The 20,468-nt window shown below is 41.8% G+C and overlaps 1 protein-coding gene across 1 annotated transcript in view; it reads right to left on the reverse strand.

The window, feature by feature from the left end:
* Window positions 1-4,490, reverse strand: part of SELENOT (selenoprotein T) — a 31,824-nt gene extending 27,334 nt beyond the window's left edge. The window contains exon 1 of the mRNA XM_027543604.1: window positions 4,228-4,490. Coding sequence (XP_027399405.1) covers window positions 4,228-4,364 — 137 coding nt within the window. The 5' untranslated portion in view covers window positions 4,365-4,490. The remainder of the gene's footprint in view (window positions 1-4,227) is intronic.
* Between the last annotated feature and the right edge of the window lie 15,978 nt (window positions 4,491-20,468).

A 20,468-nucleotide genomic window follows, 5' to 3' on the forward strand; every position in this document is an offset into this window, starting at 1 on the left:
TAAATTTCATTTAAAATGTCTTCTAGTAATTGTTCCATTTACTTCTTAAAACTCCATTTAGAAATTGGTTGTCCTAAAATTATAGCAGTGTGTTCTTTAACAAAAATTGGAAAATTCTGATGCATTCTGCTTATGTTTTGAAATCTTAACTTTAATCTACTATTCTCAGAAAATCAATTGTCAAATGTTGACTAAGTATTAACCACGAAGAGCTGCAGATAGTAATCTCTTTAAACTGCAACAACTGATACTATGCTGGAAGTATGATTACATGTTAATTCACATATATGGGAGGAAAAAAGCATGCATACGAACATGCCAAACAGTACCTGTCAGAATACATTTACACAAAAATCACAGGAAAAAAAATGTGATAAGGGAATCTTAAGGTTGGATCAGAAAACTTCCTTTTCTATGCTTAATGCCTAAACGTCTAAGTAAACAGTATAAACTTTCCTCCAAATATGCAACATCCTTACATGCATCTTCTTCAACTGCTTGATCAACTGATGTAATAAACCAAACATTCAGTTATATTGTGCTTCTCAGTAGGCTTTGAGAGGAGCCACATCTGCCCTGTTCACCAAGTTATCTTTAGCCTTTGGCACAAGCGGGTCTTGAATGAAGATTTACTGAAAAAATACATGAAAACAGAATAGGAAGTTTGTTGAAGCTACTCTGAATGCTTGATCTCTCTCTCTCTTCAATTCCATTATGCATTATCTTGTTCTATTAGCAATTACAAAAGTGCCACAATTAACAGATGATATATTGAGTTAAAGAAAGAGTACTCATAAGGAATATAAAATACTAAAAGGCAAAAGAAATGGAAAGGAAGGGGAAAACAGCTCATGTGCACACTGCTATATTTAAAATGGATAACCAACAAGGACCTACTGTATAGCCATGGAACTCTGCTCAATGTTATGTGCCAGCCTGGGCGGTTTGGGGGAGAATGGATACATGTATATGCATGACTGAGTCCCTTTGCTGTTCACCTGAAACTACCACAGCGTTGTTAATCGGTTACACACCAATACAAAATAAAAGTTTAAAGTTTGAAAAAACAAAAGTTTAAAGTTTTGGAAAAAAGAGTTCTCTGTTAAAACTGGTAATTAATGAAAAGTTGCACTTTACAGCACTTTGATTTTAAATGGAATTAAAAGAGTCTTCACAGATTTATCCTCGTCTTAGCTTCCTTCTTTTCCCAAACAAACTTGCAAATAAATGCCCAAGAGATTCTATCAAAATCAGAAACCAAAGATTCACTTTACTATATACAGATTAGTCTCAGGGGGAAAAAGTAACAAACAAGCTAAATTTACCTGTATTTGGTAGGGCATAGGGCATATTTTAATTTATTTATTTATTTGGAGGATAATTACTTTACAATATCGTGGTGGTTTTTGCCATACATCGCCATGAATCAGCCACAGGTGCATGTGTCCCCCCATCCTGAACCGTCCCCTCCCCCTCTCTCCCACCCCATCCCTCTGGGTTGTCCCAGTGCACTGGCCTGAGTGCCCTGCTTCATGCATCGAACTTGCACTGGTCCTCTATTTCACATATGGTAACATACATGTTTCAATGCTATTCTCTCAAATCACCCCATCCTCACCTTCTCCCGCATAGTCCAAAAGTCTGCTCTTTACATCTGTGTGTCTTTTGCTGTCCTGCATATAGGATCATCATTACCGTCTTTCTAAATTCCATGTATATGCATTAATATACTATTGGTGCTTCTCTTTCTGACTTACTTCACTCTGTATAATAGGCTCCAGTTTTCATCCACCTCATTAGAACTGATTCAAATGTGTTCTGTTTTTTTTTAATAGCTGAGTAATTCCATTGTGTATATGTACCACAACTTCCTTATTCATTTGTCTGCCGATGGACATCTAGGTTGCTTCCGTGTCTTAGATATTGTAAACAATGCTGAAATGAACATTGAGGTATATACGTCTCTTTCAATTCTGGTTTCCTCGGTGTGTATGCCCAGCAGTGGGATTGCTGGGTCACAAAAGGGCACAGGGCATATTGACAGGTTTTTCTGCCATATACAGATTTTTTTTTAGAGTGAAGCATTTTTGTATGTAACATGCTTAGGATCACTGCAAAAGAATTTAGGACAAGTCTGTACTTCTCTACTTAAAGAACAAAAGGAAACAAAAACTAAGTAACAAAGTTCAACTGAGGGCTTTTCCTGGTGGCTTAGTGGTAAAGAAGCTGCTTCCCAATTCAGGAGACACTGGTTCCATCCCTGATCCAGGAAGATCCCACAGGCCAAGGAGCAACGAAGCCCGCCACAACTACCGAGCCTGTGCTCTAGAGCCTGGGAGCTGCAACTACGGAAGGCCCAGTGCTCTTCTCTTGTTGTGCTCTGCAACAGGAAAAGCCACCGCAACGAGACACCGTACGCCGCAAATAGACAGCAGCCACTACTCATCACAACTAAGGCAAAGCCCGTGCAGCAATTAAGAACCAGCACAGCCAAATACAATTAAATAAATAATCTTTTAAAAAGAAGTTCAACTGAAGTACTTATGACTTTTTTGAAGCTTAATTAAGAACGGAATGTCTTTCCCTACATTTACTTATACATTTTCAAAATTTTGCTGTGTACCTAAGAGGAAGGTACATTTGTTAAATTACTGTGACAAGTAAACCAATATAAGCAACTGTAAAAGAATATTTTTGAAGAGCACAAATGAAACCCAGAGATAACAAATAGAAAAATTACTTAACTTGGAAAATGCAGTCTTTTTTTTAACTACTTAAATCCAAAAGTATCACACTTAATCCTTAATAATATTTATAAGTTAGTAAGAAGACTGCCACTTTCAAATGAAAAAAAAAAGGGACGGGGAGGGGGGGAGTCAAGCCAAAATTCCCATTTACAGTATCACATATGAAAGATGAAATACAATGATATATGCCAGGCACACAGTAAACACTACAGGAAGCTTTTTTTCAATCAGAAAGAGGAAGCAAGGTTTTAGTTTTCACTTCAAAAATCTTATTTTCTGACTTTCTTTAAATGTCACTTAAATTGATTTAATTTTAAAGAATTGCTTAGTCTTTAAGATTGAGCAAAAAGCTAATTGGATAAGCAGAAAATCTAAATTTTAGTACACTTATATTAATACATGAAGCTTGAAAAAACTGATTTTAAATGTATTAAGGCCAACACCAGTATTCAAAAATAACAGGATTCTTCAGATTTACTAATCTGACCACCCTATTCTGAGGGAAGAAAAAAAAAAACATCTTTTGAGATACAGGATTCTAATTTTACAATTTTGGTTTTTGTTTTTCATCGGAGCCTTTCAAACGTTTCCCAACACCACTTACCTTATCACATGCATTGCTATTCTGCTTCTAACACTTAACTAGGTAACAACAAACTTACAGAAAACTGTCAAAAACTGCCGGGTTTGGGGGGATGAGGGATTGTTTTTACTACTTCTGTTAAGGCCGAAGAGATCTGAAAGGTGGAGAGAGATGCCAGAGCAAGAAACTCCAGGGAGTAAGGGGATTGGAGAAGATGCAGTTGTCTGGAAGTGAACGTTTGTCAGAAGGGCAACGTGCTCCTTTTCAAAAACATTTTGGAAATTGCAAACGGAGATCAGCTTCCCTATCCAAGCCCATCAGCTATCAGAATCCCTACTCCCTCATCCAACAGTCACGTTGGCGGATGCTGGAGAAAAAGACGTCTGTCCCTCGCGGGATCCCTCCAATGACTCAAGTTAACCTTCGTCTAGCCGGGCAGCGAGGCCGCCAGGCGTAACCCACGAAAGGCGAGAGGAAAAGTGAACCCAGTGGCAAACGCTGGAGCTCCCGCGCTGACACAGCGCCGACTCATACATAACCCACCTCCGCAAGGCAGCCGGATGGCCGTGGCGTGACGCCGCCGACCGGTTCTCCGTACTGACAAGTGTCCCCAAGCCTTCGCCTTTCAGTATTTACCATTCCCCGACCCTCCATCTCCATCCCATTCATTCGAGGAACAAAAAAAAATCATAATAAAGTGAGCGGCTGTGCTTGGAGGCAAGGAGGGCGGACAGGCCATACCCGGGAAGAGACCGGGAGGAGACAGGCGGCGGAAGGCTGCTGGCGCCGTTCTTCCGGGCCGGGGAAGGTTCAGCCCTCTAGGCCGCGGATCCGGGGCCTCGCGTAGTCCAGAGGGGCCGAGCAGAGGTGCGGCCGGGAGCCGGCGTTCCTACTCACCAAATCTGGAACTTGAGCAGAGGCCCCGTGGCGTACTGCATCTTTAATCTCTTGCCAGGCACGCCGCCCAAGTTGGCCGAGGCATCGCTCCGGACCACGGCCGACGCCGCCACCAGCAGAAGTAGCAGAAGCCTCATCTTAAACGAGCCAGCCCCTTCGGCCGCCCTCACACTGAGACCGCAGGCAGCCCGAAACGGAGCCGGTGCTGGGAACTGATCCCCACCGCGCAAACGCGATCCGCCAAGGTCGACGAGGGAAGCAGCAATGCGCATGCGCATCCCGGCGCCCGCGCAGGCTGTGAGAGGGAGAGCTGACCCATTTTACTGTCCTGACCCACCATGTTGGGTGCGCGGGAGACTCTGGGATGGAATGAGAGGAGTAGGGAGGGACCTACTGCCGGTGGGACGTCAGAGGAGCCTGTTAATGAAAGCTCGTGACACAACTGAATTCTGCATACAATTTAATTCAGACATTTATCTCCCCGAGACGTTTAAAAACACGTGTTTAACAGTCTTGATTCAGGTGTGGGAGCTAAAAGAGAAAGCCCCTGCCTTCCGAACGGAGAAGGAAATGGCAACTCTGTCCAGTATTCTTGCCTGGAGAATCCTGTGGACGGAGGAGCCTGGTGGGCTTCCATCTATGGGGTCGCACAGAGTCGGACACTACTGAAGCAACTTAGCAGTAGCAGCTGCCTTCCGAACAAGAATGCTTCACTCCTTCTGGCCGCGTGCTATGGCCTTTTGTTTGAATTTCCTTGCAATATTGCTCTTTCCTAAAGGAATCTTTCAAAAAGAAAAAAAAAGACCTTTGGAAAACTTAAATCATATAGTGGTTTTAGTTGCTAAGTCGTGTCCCACTCTTGTGATCCCATGGACTGTAGCTCAACAGGCTTCTCTGTCCATGCGATTTCCTAGGCAAGAATACTGGAGTGGGTTGCCATTTTCTTCTCCAGGGGATCTTCCCAATCCAGGGATTGAACCCTGGTCTCTTGCAGGCAGGGGTTCTTTACCAAGTGAGCTACCAGGGAATTCCCAAAATCATATAGAAGAACAGAATAATTACCTTACTCATTAACGACCGTTAACAATTACTGGCATTTTGACAGTCTTAATTGTCTGTAGTACAGCTCTAACTGCTTTTCCCAAAGGGAAGATAGTCGGAGACAAATAACTTAATCTATAGATTTTTAAGGGTGTATATCTAAAAAATAACCAGCTGGGGGAGAGGGGAGCAGGAACTGATCACGATACCATTATCCCACTGTAAAAAATGAATTATTGCTTAATACCAAAATATCCCAAGAGCTTCCCTGGTGGCTCACAGGTTAAAGCGTCTGCCTGCAATGCAGGAGATCTGGGTTCGATCTCTGGGTCGGGAAGATCCCCTGGAGAAGGAAATGGCAACCCATTCCAGTATTCTTGCCTGGAGAATCCCATGGACAGAGGAGCCTGGTAAGGTAGTGTCCATGGGGTTGCAAAGAGTCAGCATGACTGAGCGACTTCACTTTCACTTTGACAAAATATCCACTGTTCACATTTCTCCTGTCTTAGTATTTATTTTTATTGTTAATTTTTCAAATTGTTACTGAACCAAATGGGTCTGCTCACTCCAAGCTACTAACAGTGGACTGTAGTGAAGGAAAACGCAGCATTTACTATAAACGGGCCAATACAAGGGGGATGAGTGCTTTGTGCCTAAAATCTTGAAATCTTCGATGGTTGTGGGGGATAGCTTTATAGGCAAAATTTGGGGTGAAACCTCAGGGTAGGTGGCTTTCTTTTGATTGGTTGGTGGTGAGGTAACAGGGTGGTGTACCAGGAATCTTGGGCTCAGGCTTAAATTACCATCCTCCACCTGAGTAGGGGCCTTGTAGTCTCTGCCTATTTCCCAAGACCACACAGTTGTGGCTGCACAGATTCTTTTCTTTTTTTTTCTTGGCTGCGTCCAGTCTTAGTGCTGGCACTTGGGATCTTCACTGCGTCGTGTAGGATCTTTCAATGCATCTCAAGGACTCTCCAGTTGTCACACAACAGCTCAGCAATTGTGGCGTTCTAGTATAGCTGGCCTAAGGCATGCAGGATCATAGTTCTCTGCATTGCAAGGTGCATTCTTAACCACTGGACCACCACCTTGCATTATTTCTTGACTGCACTTCTCTGGTTTCTGCATTCTCTAACTTCCCTGACAGCAACCTTTTGAATCTGCTCTTTGGAACTCAGGGAATGTCAAAGAGGCTAAATGAAGCCTACTTTCTGCAACCAAGAAGTTGGGGACACGAAAAGGACTAAAATCAAAAGCAAAATAAAAAATAATCCATTGCCATTGGTTGATATCTGTTTTAGGTCCCGTCACAGAAAACCTTAAGGTCAAGATTACACCAGGAATTTGTAAAGTTTCATTTATTATTCAATGCAGCACACACTGCAGGAAATCAAGGAGAGTCTCAGTAAGAGGGTTTTAGGAAAATTATTATAGTATCTGGGCTTCAGATGATTTGGAGAAGAGTATTGGGAATACCAATGGAAAATTTGGCCATATTTTTGAAAAATAAAGCCTCAAAATTAATAAATTTTAGTCATTTTGAATCATTTAGCCCAGATATCATAATTAATGAAATGCATCAGGTATGAGTTCTCAGTTCAGTTCAGTCGCTCAGTCATGTCCGACTCTTTGCGACCCCATGAATCGCAGCACGCCAGGCCTCCCTGTCCATCACCAACTCCCGGAGTTCACCCAGACTCACGTCCATCGAATCAGTGATGCCATCCAGCCATCTCATCCTCTGTCATCCCCTTCTCCTCCTGCCCCCAATCCCTCCCAGCATCAGAGGCTTTTCCAATGAGTCAACTCTTCCCATGAGGTGGCCAAAGTACTGGAGTTTCAGCTTCAGCATCATTCCTTCCAAAGAAATCCCAGGGCTGATCTCCTTCAGAATGGACTGGTTGGATCTCCTTGCAGTCCAAGGGACTCTCAAGAGTCTTCTCCAACACCACAGTTCAAAAGCATCAATTCTTCAGCGCTCAGCCTTCTTCACAGTCCAACTCTCACATCCATACTGACCACTGGAAAAATCATAACCTTGACTAGACGGACCTTTGTTGGCAAAGTAATGTCTCTGCTTTTGAATATGCTATCTAGGTTGGTCATAACTTTCCTTCCAAGAAGGAAGCATCTTTTAATTTCATGGCTGCAGTCACCATCTGCAGTGATTTTGGAGCCCCAAAAAATAAAGTCTGACACTGTTTCCACTGTTTCCCCATCTATTTCCCATGAAGTGATGGGACCGGATGCCATGATCTTCGTTTTCTGAATGTTGAGCTTTAAGCCAACATTTTCACCCTCCTCTTTCACTTTCATCAAGAGGCCTTTTAGTTCCTCTTCACTTTCTGCCATAAGGGTGGTGTCATCTGCATATCTGAGGTTATTGATATTTCTCCCGGCAATCTTGATTCCAGCTTGTGCTTCTTCCAGCCCAGCGTTTCTCATGATGTACTCTGCATAGAAGTTAAATAAACAGGGTGACAATATACAGCCTTGACGTACTCCTTTTCCTATTTGGAACCGGTCTGTTGTTCCATGTCCAGTTCTAACTGTTGCTTCCTGACCTGCATACAAATTTCTCAAGAGGCAGATCAGGTGGTCTGGTATTCCCATCTCTTTCAGAATTTTCCACAGTTTATTGTGATCCACACAGTCAAAGGCTTTGGCATAGTCAATAAAGCAGAAATAGATGTTTTTCTGGAACTCTCTTGCTCTTTCTATGATCCAGCGGATATTGGCAATTTGATCTCTGGTTCCTCTGCCTTTCTAGTTCTCAATAAATGTGTATGTCCATGAGTCAGATATCCAAGCTGGATTTAGAAAACACAGAGGAACCAGAGATCAAATTGGCAACATCTGCTGGACTGTAGAAAAAGCAAGGGAATTCCAAAAAATAGCTTCTTCATTACCTATGCTAAAGCCTTTGACTGTGTGGATCACAATAGAGTAGAGAAAATTCTTAAAGAGATGGGAATACCAGACCACCTTACCTGTCTCCTGAGAAGCCAGTATGCAGGAAAAGAAGCAACAGTTAGAACCAGACATGGTACAATGGACCGATTCAAAATCAAGAAAGGAGTATGTCAAGACTACATATCGTCACCCTGCTTATTTGACTTCTATGCAGAGTGCATAATGCAAAATGCTGGGCTGGATGACTCACAAGCTGGAATCAAGATTTCCAATCAACAATCTCAGATATGCAAATTATACCACTTGAATGGCAGAAAGCAAAGAGGAACCTAAAGAACCTCTTGATAAGGGTGAGAGTGAAAAAGCTGGCGTAAAACTCAACATTCAAAAATCTAAGATCATGGCATCTGGTCCCATCACTTTATGGCAAATAGATGGGGAAAAAGTGGAAACAATGATTTTCTTTTCTTGGGCTCCAAAATCACTGTGGATGGTGATTGCAGCCATGAAATTAAAAGATACTTACTCCTTGGCAGGAAAATTATAACCAACCTAGACAGCATATTAAAAAGCAGAGACATTATTTTGCCAACAAAGGTCCATCTAGTCAAGGCTATGGTTTGTCCAGTAGTCATGAATGGATGTGAGAGTTGGACTATAAAGAAAGCTGAGCACCGAAGGATTGATAGTTTTAAACTGTGGTGTTGGATAAGACTCTTAAGAGTCCCTTGGACTGCAAGGAGATCCAACCAGTACATCCTAAAGGAGGTCAGTCCTGGGTGTTCATTGGAGGGACTGATGTTGAAGCTGAAACTCCAATACTTTGGCCACCTGATGCAAAGAGCTGACTCATTGGAAAAGATCCTGATGCTGGAAAAGATTGAGGGCAGGAGGAGAAGGAGGTGACAGAGGATGAGATGGCTGGATGGCATCACTGACTCAATGGACATGAGTTTGAAAAAACTCTGGGAGATAGTGAAGGACAAAGGAAGCCTGGTGTGCCTCAGTTCAGGGGTTGCAAATAGTCAGACACGACCTAGTGACTGAACAACAACAGTTTCTCATATCCAACAGTTTGAATGAAACACATGATTAAAAATTGTTTTTTAAGAATGTAGTGAAAGTCTGAAAACATTTCTGAATAGTTATTTCGGTTCACTCTGACTAAAACAAGTCATACATCTTAGTGAGACAGGAAGAGGGCAGGGCACAATCTTTCATCAACAATTTTAAAATATAATTAAAAAAAAAATTCCCTGGTGGCTCAGTGGTAAGGATCCACCAGCCAATGCAGGAGATGTGAGTTCAATCCTGGGTCAAGAAGACCCGTTGGAGAAGGAAATAGCAACACACTCCAGCAATCTTCCCTGGGAAATCACATAGACAGGGAATACTGCTGGGCTACAGTCCATGGGGTCGCAAAAGGGTCACAACTTAGTGACTAAACAGCAACAAAAATTTTTAAAAGGTATCTTTTACAAATACTTCCTAGAATAAATCTAAAATGAAATGTGCAAAACTTTTACAAAGAAAAATAAAAAACTTTCTATTTACTCTTCAAGGCCAATTCACTGTTCAGTGACGTTTGCCCTTAACCCTTCCTGCACTATACCCCTGAGGCACGCAGCTCTGACCTCCTACCTAGTCATTATGCATCATTGTAATCAGTTATTACTCTGTCAGACTCTTCTGTTTTTAGCCGGGATTGGCAAGGGCAAGAACTGTCATCAGTCCTTGTAGTCCAGGTAACTATGGACTTCTTGAAATAGTAACAGTGAGAATAAAATGAGAACAAATAATATCAACTACTATCTATTGAGTGCCTGGGGCTTTATCTTTATTATTTTTTATTTATTAATTCATTACTGACACAGCAAATAATGTTTGAATGTGTGTATGTCATGGATGGTAAAGATTTTAAATAGTGAGGAAGAAAAGAGAATGTAAATAAAAGCCAGGAGCAGGGTGGTTGCATGACTACAGTGCTGGAGAGGGCTTCATTAGGGAATGAATGGGAAACCAGAATGGAAATGTAGGTGGGGGGGATTGTGGAAGTTCTTGAATGCCAGGCTAAGCAGTTTAAATTTTTTTCCTATAAAAAAATGGGAGCTACTGAAGGTTGGCAGCATTATCAAAGCACTAAGGAAGACTGACGTAGTAACCGTGTGCATGCCTGAAGAAAGAAGTGTCTAAAGGTAGGAAGTCACATACAACATGAAGACGCAGACAATCATTATAAACAACTTTGACATAGCACAGAAACAGGGCACAAGGGGGACTTCCCTGGTGGTTCAATGGTTGAGAATCCCCCTTGCAATGTTGCTGTTGTTCAGTTGTTAAGTCATGTCCAACTCTTTGTGACCCCATGGACTGCAGCATGCCAGGCCTTCCTGTCCCTCACTATCTCCCAGAGTTTGCCCAAGTTCATGTCCATTGAATCGCTGATGCTATCCAACCATCTCATCTTCATCCTTGCAATGTAGGGGACACAAACTCGATTCCTGGTCAGAGAACTAGGATACCACATGCCACAGGGCAACTAATTCCAAGCGCTGCAACAAAAGATCTCACGTGCAGCAGCTAAGACCCGAGGCAGCCAAATAGATAAATATTTTTAAAAAGAACAGGGCACAAGGAATAACTAGACTTGTGGGTTCTTGAGGAAAGACTTCTTAACAAAGGATCGCTATAGGATACAAAAATATTCCAAGTGGAAACAATAAGATGTGCAAAAGTAGGCTAATGGGAAATCTCATTTTTCACTGCTAGGGCTCAGACATGTGGGGTGTGGCTGGCAAGTAAACACATGTGGATTGTAGGTGGGGGTTGGGGGGACATTGAGTGAATCCTGGGAAATAAAGCATTTCAAGAGAATGAACCAGGGCTTCCCTGGTGGCTCAGTGGAAGAATCTGCCTGCCAGTGCAGAAGACACAGGTTTGATCCCTGATCCAGAAAGATCCACATGCTGTGCAGCAACTAAGCCCATGTGCCACAACTACTGAGCCTGTGCTCTAGAGCCCATGCTCCACAACAAGAGACGGTACTGCAATGAGAAGCCGTAGCACCTCAGCTAGACAGTAGCTCCCAGTCTCTGCAACTAGAGAAAAACTAGTGCAGGAAGGAAGACCCAGCACAGCCAAAAATAAATAAATTTAAAAAGAGAGAGAGAGAACGAGCCAAACAACATAGAGCACAGGCAGCAACAGAGCACAGGTCTCTGGAGGAAAGATGGTTCCAACTCCAGCTCAGGAATACTGTCACTCAGATTGCATCCCCAAGCCAGCCTAACTGGATTCAAAAATAAGTTAATAGGTCTAAAAGTCTAAGAATGCAGCACTACATTGGAACCCCAGAAGCACTGGTGGCTCAGACAGTTTTTAACAACTCTCTCCCAAAAGAATATAATATAAAAAGGAGAGATATTCTCCATCTCACCAGGGTTACTACGTATAGTATGATGAAGCTCTAGCATCTTAGGATTGTGATATGCTAAATATGCACAAATGTTGAAAGCAACCTCAGGGCCTGGTGGAGCAGCAACAGGTGCCAGCAGGGGTTGGGGTCTTCAGCAAAGGTAGCACTCATCAGAAGACTTACGGGGCAAGTGGAGGCAGTGACAACACTTGATAAGAGTGAATTCATTTACTGACCATACAGCAGACATCCCCCAAAGCCTCCTAGACATACCTGGAAGTGGGGTGGGGGTGGCAGGCATAAGGAAAAGGAGAAACCTGAAATGCATTATTACGAAGTGCAAGAAGCCAGTCTGAAAAGGCGGCATACAGTATGATTCCAACTCTATGACATTCTGGAAAGGGCAAAACTATGGAGACAGTAAGGTCAGTGGCTGCCAGGGAGAGAGTGGGATGAATAGGTGGAGAACAGAGGATTTTCCAGTCAGAGAAACTGTTCTGTATGATTCTGTAATGGTGGATATATGTTATTGCACCTGTGACCAAACCCATAGAATGTTCAACACCAAGAGTGAAACTTAATGTAAATTATGGACTTTGAGTGATTATGTGTCAAGGCATTCACCAGTTGTAACAAATGTACTACTATGGTGGAAGATCACCTCAATTTTGCTGTGAACCCAAAACTCATCTAAAAAAAAATCTTCCCTTCCTCTGCAGCAGTCTTGTTAGAGTCAGCCACCACCTCTTTCTCCTCCAGGCAACAGGGGGATGTCCAGAAACAAAGTAAAGTCACTTCTTTTAGGTCAGAGGGAATTCGGTTTCTTACAGCTTCTATGCAGGGTTGGCATCATGGCTGCACAACCTGTGCAGGTGTACAGGGTCCAGCATGTAAAGACCCCGTGTACTTGGTTTAATGCTTTGCTGTTACCACTTTGAAATTCTTATTTTTTGAACAAGAACTCCCTATTTTCATTTTGCACTCCCCACCCCCCCACACCCACCCACTTCTATGTCTAAGGCTAATCACTTCTCTGCTCCAGTCAATACTATCAAAAACAAAATTCTCAAGTCTTTCATTGCCAGTGTTTAAATGCCAACGCATGCTTGAGTTTTGTTGTCCAAAGGTATTTTTTTCAACCAATAAGTATGCCTGAATTGTCTCCATTATATGACTGTGGGCTTGGAAGAGGAGGAACAAGCCCGAGATTCTGAACTCCTTAAGAGGGTACTATTCACCCCTGCTGGAAAGAAGAGGGGAAGGGACACAAAAGCAAAGCAGACTGGACACAATAAAAATGTCTCTGGTGATACCACAATTTTAGGATTTGACCTGTTTAGTTTCAACTGAACATAAACAAATAAACCAAACTGCCCAGAAGTAATTTTGCCTGAGAATGTGAATGCAAACAGCTCTGCTTTGCCAGAGCTTTTAAGACTTCAAAAATGCAGCTGAATTTTCTTCTAAAGGGAACTTAGTTCCTAAGAGAATTGGGGAGGCATTCCCAAGTCACATAGTGCCTCATTTGCAACTATTTCTGGGTTGCACACTGATTTCCTTTTCCAAGGGTGCCATCCCTCCCCAGGTCAAAAAAAAAAACCAACCCGAGATGGCACCCTGATTGTGATGGCTCCGATCCAATTCCAGGCTCTCTTTGCTTCACTTCCCCTTTTCTCTCTTTCTCTGTCCATCTCATGTCTTTTTCTCTGAAATGGTCTTTTTCTCATTCCCTCCTGCATCCAGTTTTTGCTTAGTGATCTTAGGAAAAATCTCCTTTCTTTCCTTCTCTGTTTCATTGATAAACACTCAGTGACCTCAACTGTGGTAGAATTTGAGAATAGTAATAATTTAATTGAGAAAGAGAAGATAAGTTTATGTGTGTGGAACACAGAACCAGTATCTAAAGTGCAGAAAAATAACCAAAAGCATTTAGGAATCTCCTTAAAATTATTTTCTTCTTTTTCCATTACTTAAGTCTGCTTAAAAAAAAAAAGTTAGCATTCAAACTTACAAAAAGAATTCTCATTCTGTTTTCTTATATTGGCATTAATTTTTAAAAATTAACTTGTAAATAGCATTTTTGTTTTAATTAATACCCAGTTCTTCCATGTAAGGTTTTCGTGGGATAATCTCAGCACCAATAAGCACTTATTACCTCTGTGGGAAAACATGCAAATTTTCATTTGTGAACATTTGACCTACAAACAAATTCTTGAGACATGATTCATTTGCAGCCAATAGTTCCTGACAGAACTCAGGGATAAGGTAGGAATAAGTCTGATGGCAAGGAGCTAACAAGGGTTAATTCAAGGAGTTTGGCAATATAAAAGCAAAGAGCAGCAATACAGGTGATTATATTTGCAAGTTGCAGGGTGTAGGCTTATTTACCCTGTGGCATATGGTATCTCAGTCCCACGACAAGGAATCGAACCCGTGTCTCCTGCATTGGAAGGCGGATTCTTAACCACTGGACCACCAGGGAAATCCCTACATTCGCACCTTTTAAGTGAGTGAACATATTTTCCAGGTATGTTCTACGATTTCTAATTCCTTAATTTTCCAATATTCTGATCTTTGAAACCCTCTAGTGGCCATAACAGGAATTGCGTTTTGGGGGAAACCTGCATCAGCATATGTTCCTTGTTTTCTGACTTTTTTTCACTATGTGCTAAAGTGAGAAATATATTCAAGGGATTAGATCTGATATACAGAATGCCTGAAGAACTATAGATGGAGGTTCGTGACATTGTACAGGAGGCAGAGGTCAAGACCATCTCCAAGAAAAAAAATGCAAAAAAGCAAAATGGTTGTCTGAGGAGGCCTTACGAACAGCTGTGAAAAGAAGAGAAGCTAAAGGCAAAGGAGAAAAAGAAAGATATACCCATTTGAGTGCAGAGTTCCAAAGAATAGCAAGGAGCGATAAGAAAGCCTTCCTCAGTGATCAGTGCAAAGAAAGAGGAAAACAACAGAATGGGAAAGATTAGCGATCTCTTCAAGAAAATTAGAGATACCAAGGGGACATTCATGCAAAGATGGGCTCAATAAAGAACAAAAACGGTGTGGACCTAACAGAAGCAGAAGATATTAAGACGAGGTGGCAAGAATACACAGAAGAACTGTACAAAAAAGAGCTTCACGACCCAGAGAATCACGATGGTGTGATCACTCACCTAGAGCCAGACATCCTGAAATGTGAAGTCAAGTGGGCCTTAGGAAGCATCACTATGAAAAGCTACTGGAGGTGATGAAATTCCAATTGAGCTATTTCAAATCCAAAAAGATGATGCCGTGAAAGTGCTGCACTCAATATGCCAGCAAATTTGGAAAACTCAGCAGTGGCCACAGGACTGGAAAAGGTCAGTTTTCATTCCACTCCTGAAGAAAGGCAATGCCAAAGAATGTTCAAACTACTGCACAACTGAATTCATCTCACATGCTAGTAAAATAATGCTCAAAATTCTCCAAGCAAGCTTCAACTGTATATGAACCATGAACTTCCAGATGTTCAGGCTGGATTTAGAAAAGGCAAAGGAACCAGAGATCAAATTGCCAGTATCTGCCAGATTATCGAAAAAGCAAGAGAGTTCCAGAAAAACATCTATTTCTGCTTTATTGACTATGCCAAAGCCTTTGACTGTGTGGATCACAAGAAACTGTGGAAAATTCTGAAGGAGATGGGAATACCTGATTCCCATCAAGATCGCCTGTTCTGCCTCTTGAGAAATCTATATGCAGGTCAGGAAGCAACAGTTAGAACTGGACATGGAATAACAGACTGGTTCCAAATAGGAAAAGGAGTACATCAAGGCTGTATATTGTCACCCTGCTTATTTAACTTATATGAAGAGTCCATCATGAGAAATGCTGGGCTAGATGAAGCACAAGCTGGAATCAAGATACCCGGGAGAAATATCAATAACCTCAGATATGCAGATGGCACCACCCTCATGGCAGAAAGTGAAGAACTGAAGAGCCTTCTTGATGAAAGTGAAAGAGGAGAGTGAAAAAGTTGGCTTAAAGCTCAACATTCAAAAAACGAAGATCATGGCATCCGGTCCCATCACTTCATGGGAAATAGATGGGGAAACAGTGGAAACAGTGTCAGACTTTATTTTTTTGGGCTCCAAAATCACTGCAGATGGTGATTGCAGCCATGAAATTAAAAGACACTTACTCCTTGGAAGGAAAGTTATGACCAACCTAGACAGCATATTAAAAAGCAGAGACATTACTTCACCAACAAAGGTCTGTCTCATCAAGGCTATGGTTTTTCCAGAAGTCATGTATGGATGTGAGAGTTGGACTGTAAAGAAAGCTGAGCGCCGAAGGATTGATGGTTTTGAACTGTGGTGTTGGAGAAGACCCTTGAGAGTCCCTTGGACTGCAAGGAGATCCAAACAGTCCATCCTAAAGGAGATCAGTCCTGGGTGTTCATTGGAAGGACTGATGGTGAAGCTGAAACTCCAATACTTTGACCACCTGATGCAAAGAGCTGACTCATTTGAAAAGAGCCTGATGCTGAGAAAGACTGAAGGCAGGAAGAGAAGGGGATGACAGAGGATGTGATGGCTGGATGGCATCACCAACTCAATGGAGATGAGTATGAGTAGACTCCAGGAGTTGGTGATGGACAGGGAGGCCTGGAGTGCTGTGGTCCATGGGGTTGCAAAGAGTTGGACATGACTGAGCGACTGAACTGAACTGAGAGATCTCTTCAAGAAAATTAGAGATACCAAGGAAACATCTCATGCAAAGATGGGCACAATAAAGGATAGAAATGGTATGGACCTAAAAGCAGAAGATATTAAGAAGGGTGGCAAGAATACACAGAACTATACAAAAAAGATCTTCACAACCCAGATAATCACGATGGTGTGATCACTCACCTAGAACCAGACATTCTGGAATGCAAAGTCAAGTGGTCCTTAGGAAGCATCACTATGAACAAAGTTTATGGAGGGGATGGAATTCCAGTTGAGCTGTTTCAAATCCTGAAAGATGATGCTGTGAATGTACTACACTCGATATGCCAGCAAATTTGGAAAACTCAGTAGTGGCCACAGGACTGGAAAAGGTCAGTTTTCACTCCAATCCCAAAGAAAGGCAATACCAAAGAATGCTCAAACTACCGCACAATTGCCTTCATCTCACACACTAGTAGGAGAAGGTGATGGCACCCCACTCCAGTATTCTTGCCTGGAAAATCCCATGGATGGCAGAGCCTGGTAGGCTGCAGTCCATGGGGTTGCGAAGAGTCGGACACAACTGAGCGACTTCCCTTTCACTTTTCACTTTCATGCATTGGAGAAGGAAATGGCAACCCACTCCAGTGTTCTTGCCTGGAGAATCCCAGGGACGGAGGAGCCTGGTGGGCTGCCATCTATGAGGTCGCACAGCGTCGGACACGACTGAAGCGACTTAGCAGCAGCAGCAGCACACGCTAGTAAAGTAATGCTCAAAATTCTCCAAGCCAGGCTTCAACAGTACGTGAACCGTGAACTTCCAGTAGTTCAGGCTGGGTTTAGAAAAGGCAGAGGAACCAGAGATCAAATTGCCAACTTCCATTGGATATCAAAAAAGCTAGTGAGTTCCAAAAAAACATCTACTTCTGCTTTATTGACTATGTCAAATCCTTTCACTGTATGGATTACAATAAACTGTGGAAAATTCCTCAAAGGATGGGAATATCAGACCACCTTACCCACCTCATGAGAAATCTGTATGCAGGTCAGGAAGCAACAGTTAGAAGTGGACATGGAACAATAGACTGGTTCCAAATAGGGAAAGGAGTACATCAAGGCTGTATATTGTCACCCTGCTTCTTTGACTTATAAGCAGAGAACATCATGAGAAATGCTGGGCTGGATGAAGCACAAGTGGGAATCAAGATTGCCGGGAGAAATATCAATAACCTCACATACACAGAGGATACCACCCTTATGGCAGAAAGCAAAGAAAAAAGCCTCTTAATGAACATGAAAGAGGAGAGTGAAAAACTTGGCTTAAAACTCAACATTCAAAAAACGAAGATCATGGCATCTGGTCCCATCACTTCATGGTAAATAGATGGGGAAACAGTGGAAACAGTGAGAGACTAATATTTTGGGCTCCAAAATTACTGCAGATGGGGAGCAGCCATGAAATTAAAAGATGCTTGCTCCTGGAAGAAAACTTATGACCAACCTAGAGAGCATATTAAAAAGCAGAGACATTGCCGACAAACGTCCATCTAGTCAAGGCTATGGTTTTTCCAGTGGTCACGTATGGATGTGAGAGTTGGACTATAAAGAAAGCTGAGAGCCGAATCGATGCTTTTGAACTGTGGTGTTGGAGATTGAGAGTCCCTTGGACTGCAAGGACATCCAACCAGTCCATCCTAAAAGAAATCAGTCCTGAATATTCATTGGAAGGACTAATGCTGAAGCTGAAAACTCCAATACTTTGGTCACCTAATGCAAAAAACTGACTCATTTGAAAAGACCCTGATGCTGGGAAAGATTGAAGGTGGGAGAAGCAGATGACAGAGGATGAGATGGTTGGATGGCATCACTGACTCAATGGACATGAGTTGGAGTAAACTCTGGGAGTTGGTGATGAACAAGGAGGCCTGGCATGCTGCAGTCTTTGGGGTCACAGAGTCAGACACGACTGAGCAACTGAAGCGAACTGATACAGACTGAATGTTTGTGTCCTTTCAAAATTCATACGTTGAACCTAGTTCCCAGCATCATGGTGTTTGGAAGTGAGGACTCGGCATAGCCCTCATAAAGGGGTCTAGCAGCCTCATAAAAGCAGCCCCTAGAGCTCCCTTACACCTTCCACCATGTGAGGACACAGTAAGAAGACAGAACGAGGAAGCAGACTCTCACCCACTTCCACATTTGTCAGAAAGAAATTTTGGTTATTTATAACCAACCCAGACGATGATATTTTGTTATAGTAGCCACACCTGGCCACATCTTTTGGCAGGAATCTTCAAGTATATTTTACTTCAATTCAATGTCAATCTTAAAACTTCTAAATACACTGTATTTCCTTTGTAACCTGCACTTTACACTGTAAACAACTGATCTATGTAGCTTAAAAAAAAAAAGCATGAAAGTTATTCCTTCTAAATCTGATTTGATTCTATTACTTTTGGAGCCAAAGATGACCTGCAGAGTTAGGCACTTGGTGTTTGCTTATTCTATTATTCCTCCTGCCTTTCAGAAATTTAAAAAGAAAAACAAAAAAACACTTAACTTTGGCAAGATTGGAACAGCAAGGCAGTCACAGTAGTTTGTCATTTTAGTACTTATAAACTCATACTTTTCCCCTGCTCTGGACATTAATATATTATTTTCAGAAGTGGATGAACCCAAGAACTGCTTTGAAACCTCATTTTAATAAAAAATTTTAATATTCCTAGTTATCTTTTCTCATATTTCACTAACTTAAAGAAATACACTACAAAACTGATCACCAGTTAAACTGAGTATCCAAAGACCTAATTTAATTTTTTGAGACACTCAACTTGGGGCTTCCCTGGTGGTCCAGGGGTTAAGAACTTGCCTTGCAATGAAGGGTATGCCGGTTTGATTCCTGGTCTCGGAAGATCCCACATGCCAAGGGGCAACCAAGCCCATGTGCCACAACCACTGAGCCTAAGCTCTGGAATCCATGTGCCGCAACTACTGAAGCCCGCCTGCCCAGAGCCCATGCTCTGCAACAAGAGAAGCCATTGCAACAAGCCTAAGCACTGTAACTGGAGTAGCCCCTGTTCATAACTAGAGAAAGCCTGTGCCCAGCAATGAAGACCCAGTGCAGCAAACCTATTTAAAGAAAAAAAAAAAAAAGACACCCAAGTTAATCCCAGAATAAACATCTATACTTTAAAGCACGTGTATATGTGTATTTAACTGACATTTTATAACCTAAATGTACATTGGTGTGAGCTGGTTAAACTGTCTTACCTCCAAAGAATGTGGTCATTATAAAGGTATACGTATAAATTTTAAAAGGGCAATGTCCTGATATGAAATGACTTCCAAAATATGTTAAGGGAAAAAATACAGAACTCTGTGTGTGTATATATATATTTATTTATTTTGAAGGAAGTGTATGTACACTTGAATATAAATATGCAAAGTATCTTTAGAAAGATACCTAAGGAACTGGTAATCACTATATTTAGAACAGAAGTACCTTTCATTGTATGGCCTTTGTTCTGCTTGAATTAAAAAAAAAATCCTGTGCATGCTTTTCCCACTTAAAATTTTAAAAGTATTTTACATGTTACTATATAGGACATGCTTATAAATCAGTAAGATGAAAGCTAAATACTCAAATAGGGAAATGGGCCAATGAAAAGCAATTCACTAAAAAAAAATAAACCACCATCAAATGTGGAAAAATACATAACCCATTACTAATAAAAAGAAGTAACAAAAGCAAAAAGTATCATTTCTCCTCTCTTGATTTGGTAAAAATTCAAAAGCCTTATAGATCTGATAAGAATATGGGAAACTTTCATTGGTAGAAGTTAAACTTTTAAAGAAGGCAATTTGGCAGTATCCATAAAAACTGAAATGTGCACAGTCCAGCAGTCATGCTTATACAATCTATAATTACACTAAATCAAGTGTAGAAGGATATATTACCTCAGGATACAGAGGCAGTATTATCATAGTGACCTAGAGCACAAGGACTGTCATCAGACTGCCTGGGTTTAAATCCCACATCCTAGCTTGGTGATATTGGCAAATTTCTTAATTCTACAGCCATAGGGTCATATACCAGAGAAGGCAATGGCAACCCACTCCAGTACTCTTGCCTGGAAAATCCCATGGACCAAGGAGCCTGAAGGCTGCAGTCCATGGGGTCGCTATGAGTT

Source organism: Bos indicus x Bos taurus, chromosome 1 (assembly GCF_003369695.1).
Source record: "Bos indicus x Bos taurus breed Angus x Brahman F1 hybrid chromosome 1, Bos_hybrid_MaternalHap_v2.0, whole genome shotgun sequence".
Taxonomy (NCBI): domain Eukaryota; kingdom Metazoa; phylum Chordata; class Mammalia; order Artiodactyla; family Bovidae; genus Bos; species Bos indicus x Bos taurus.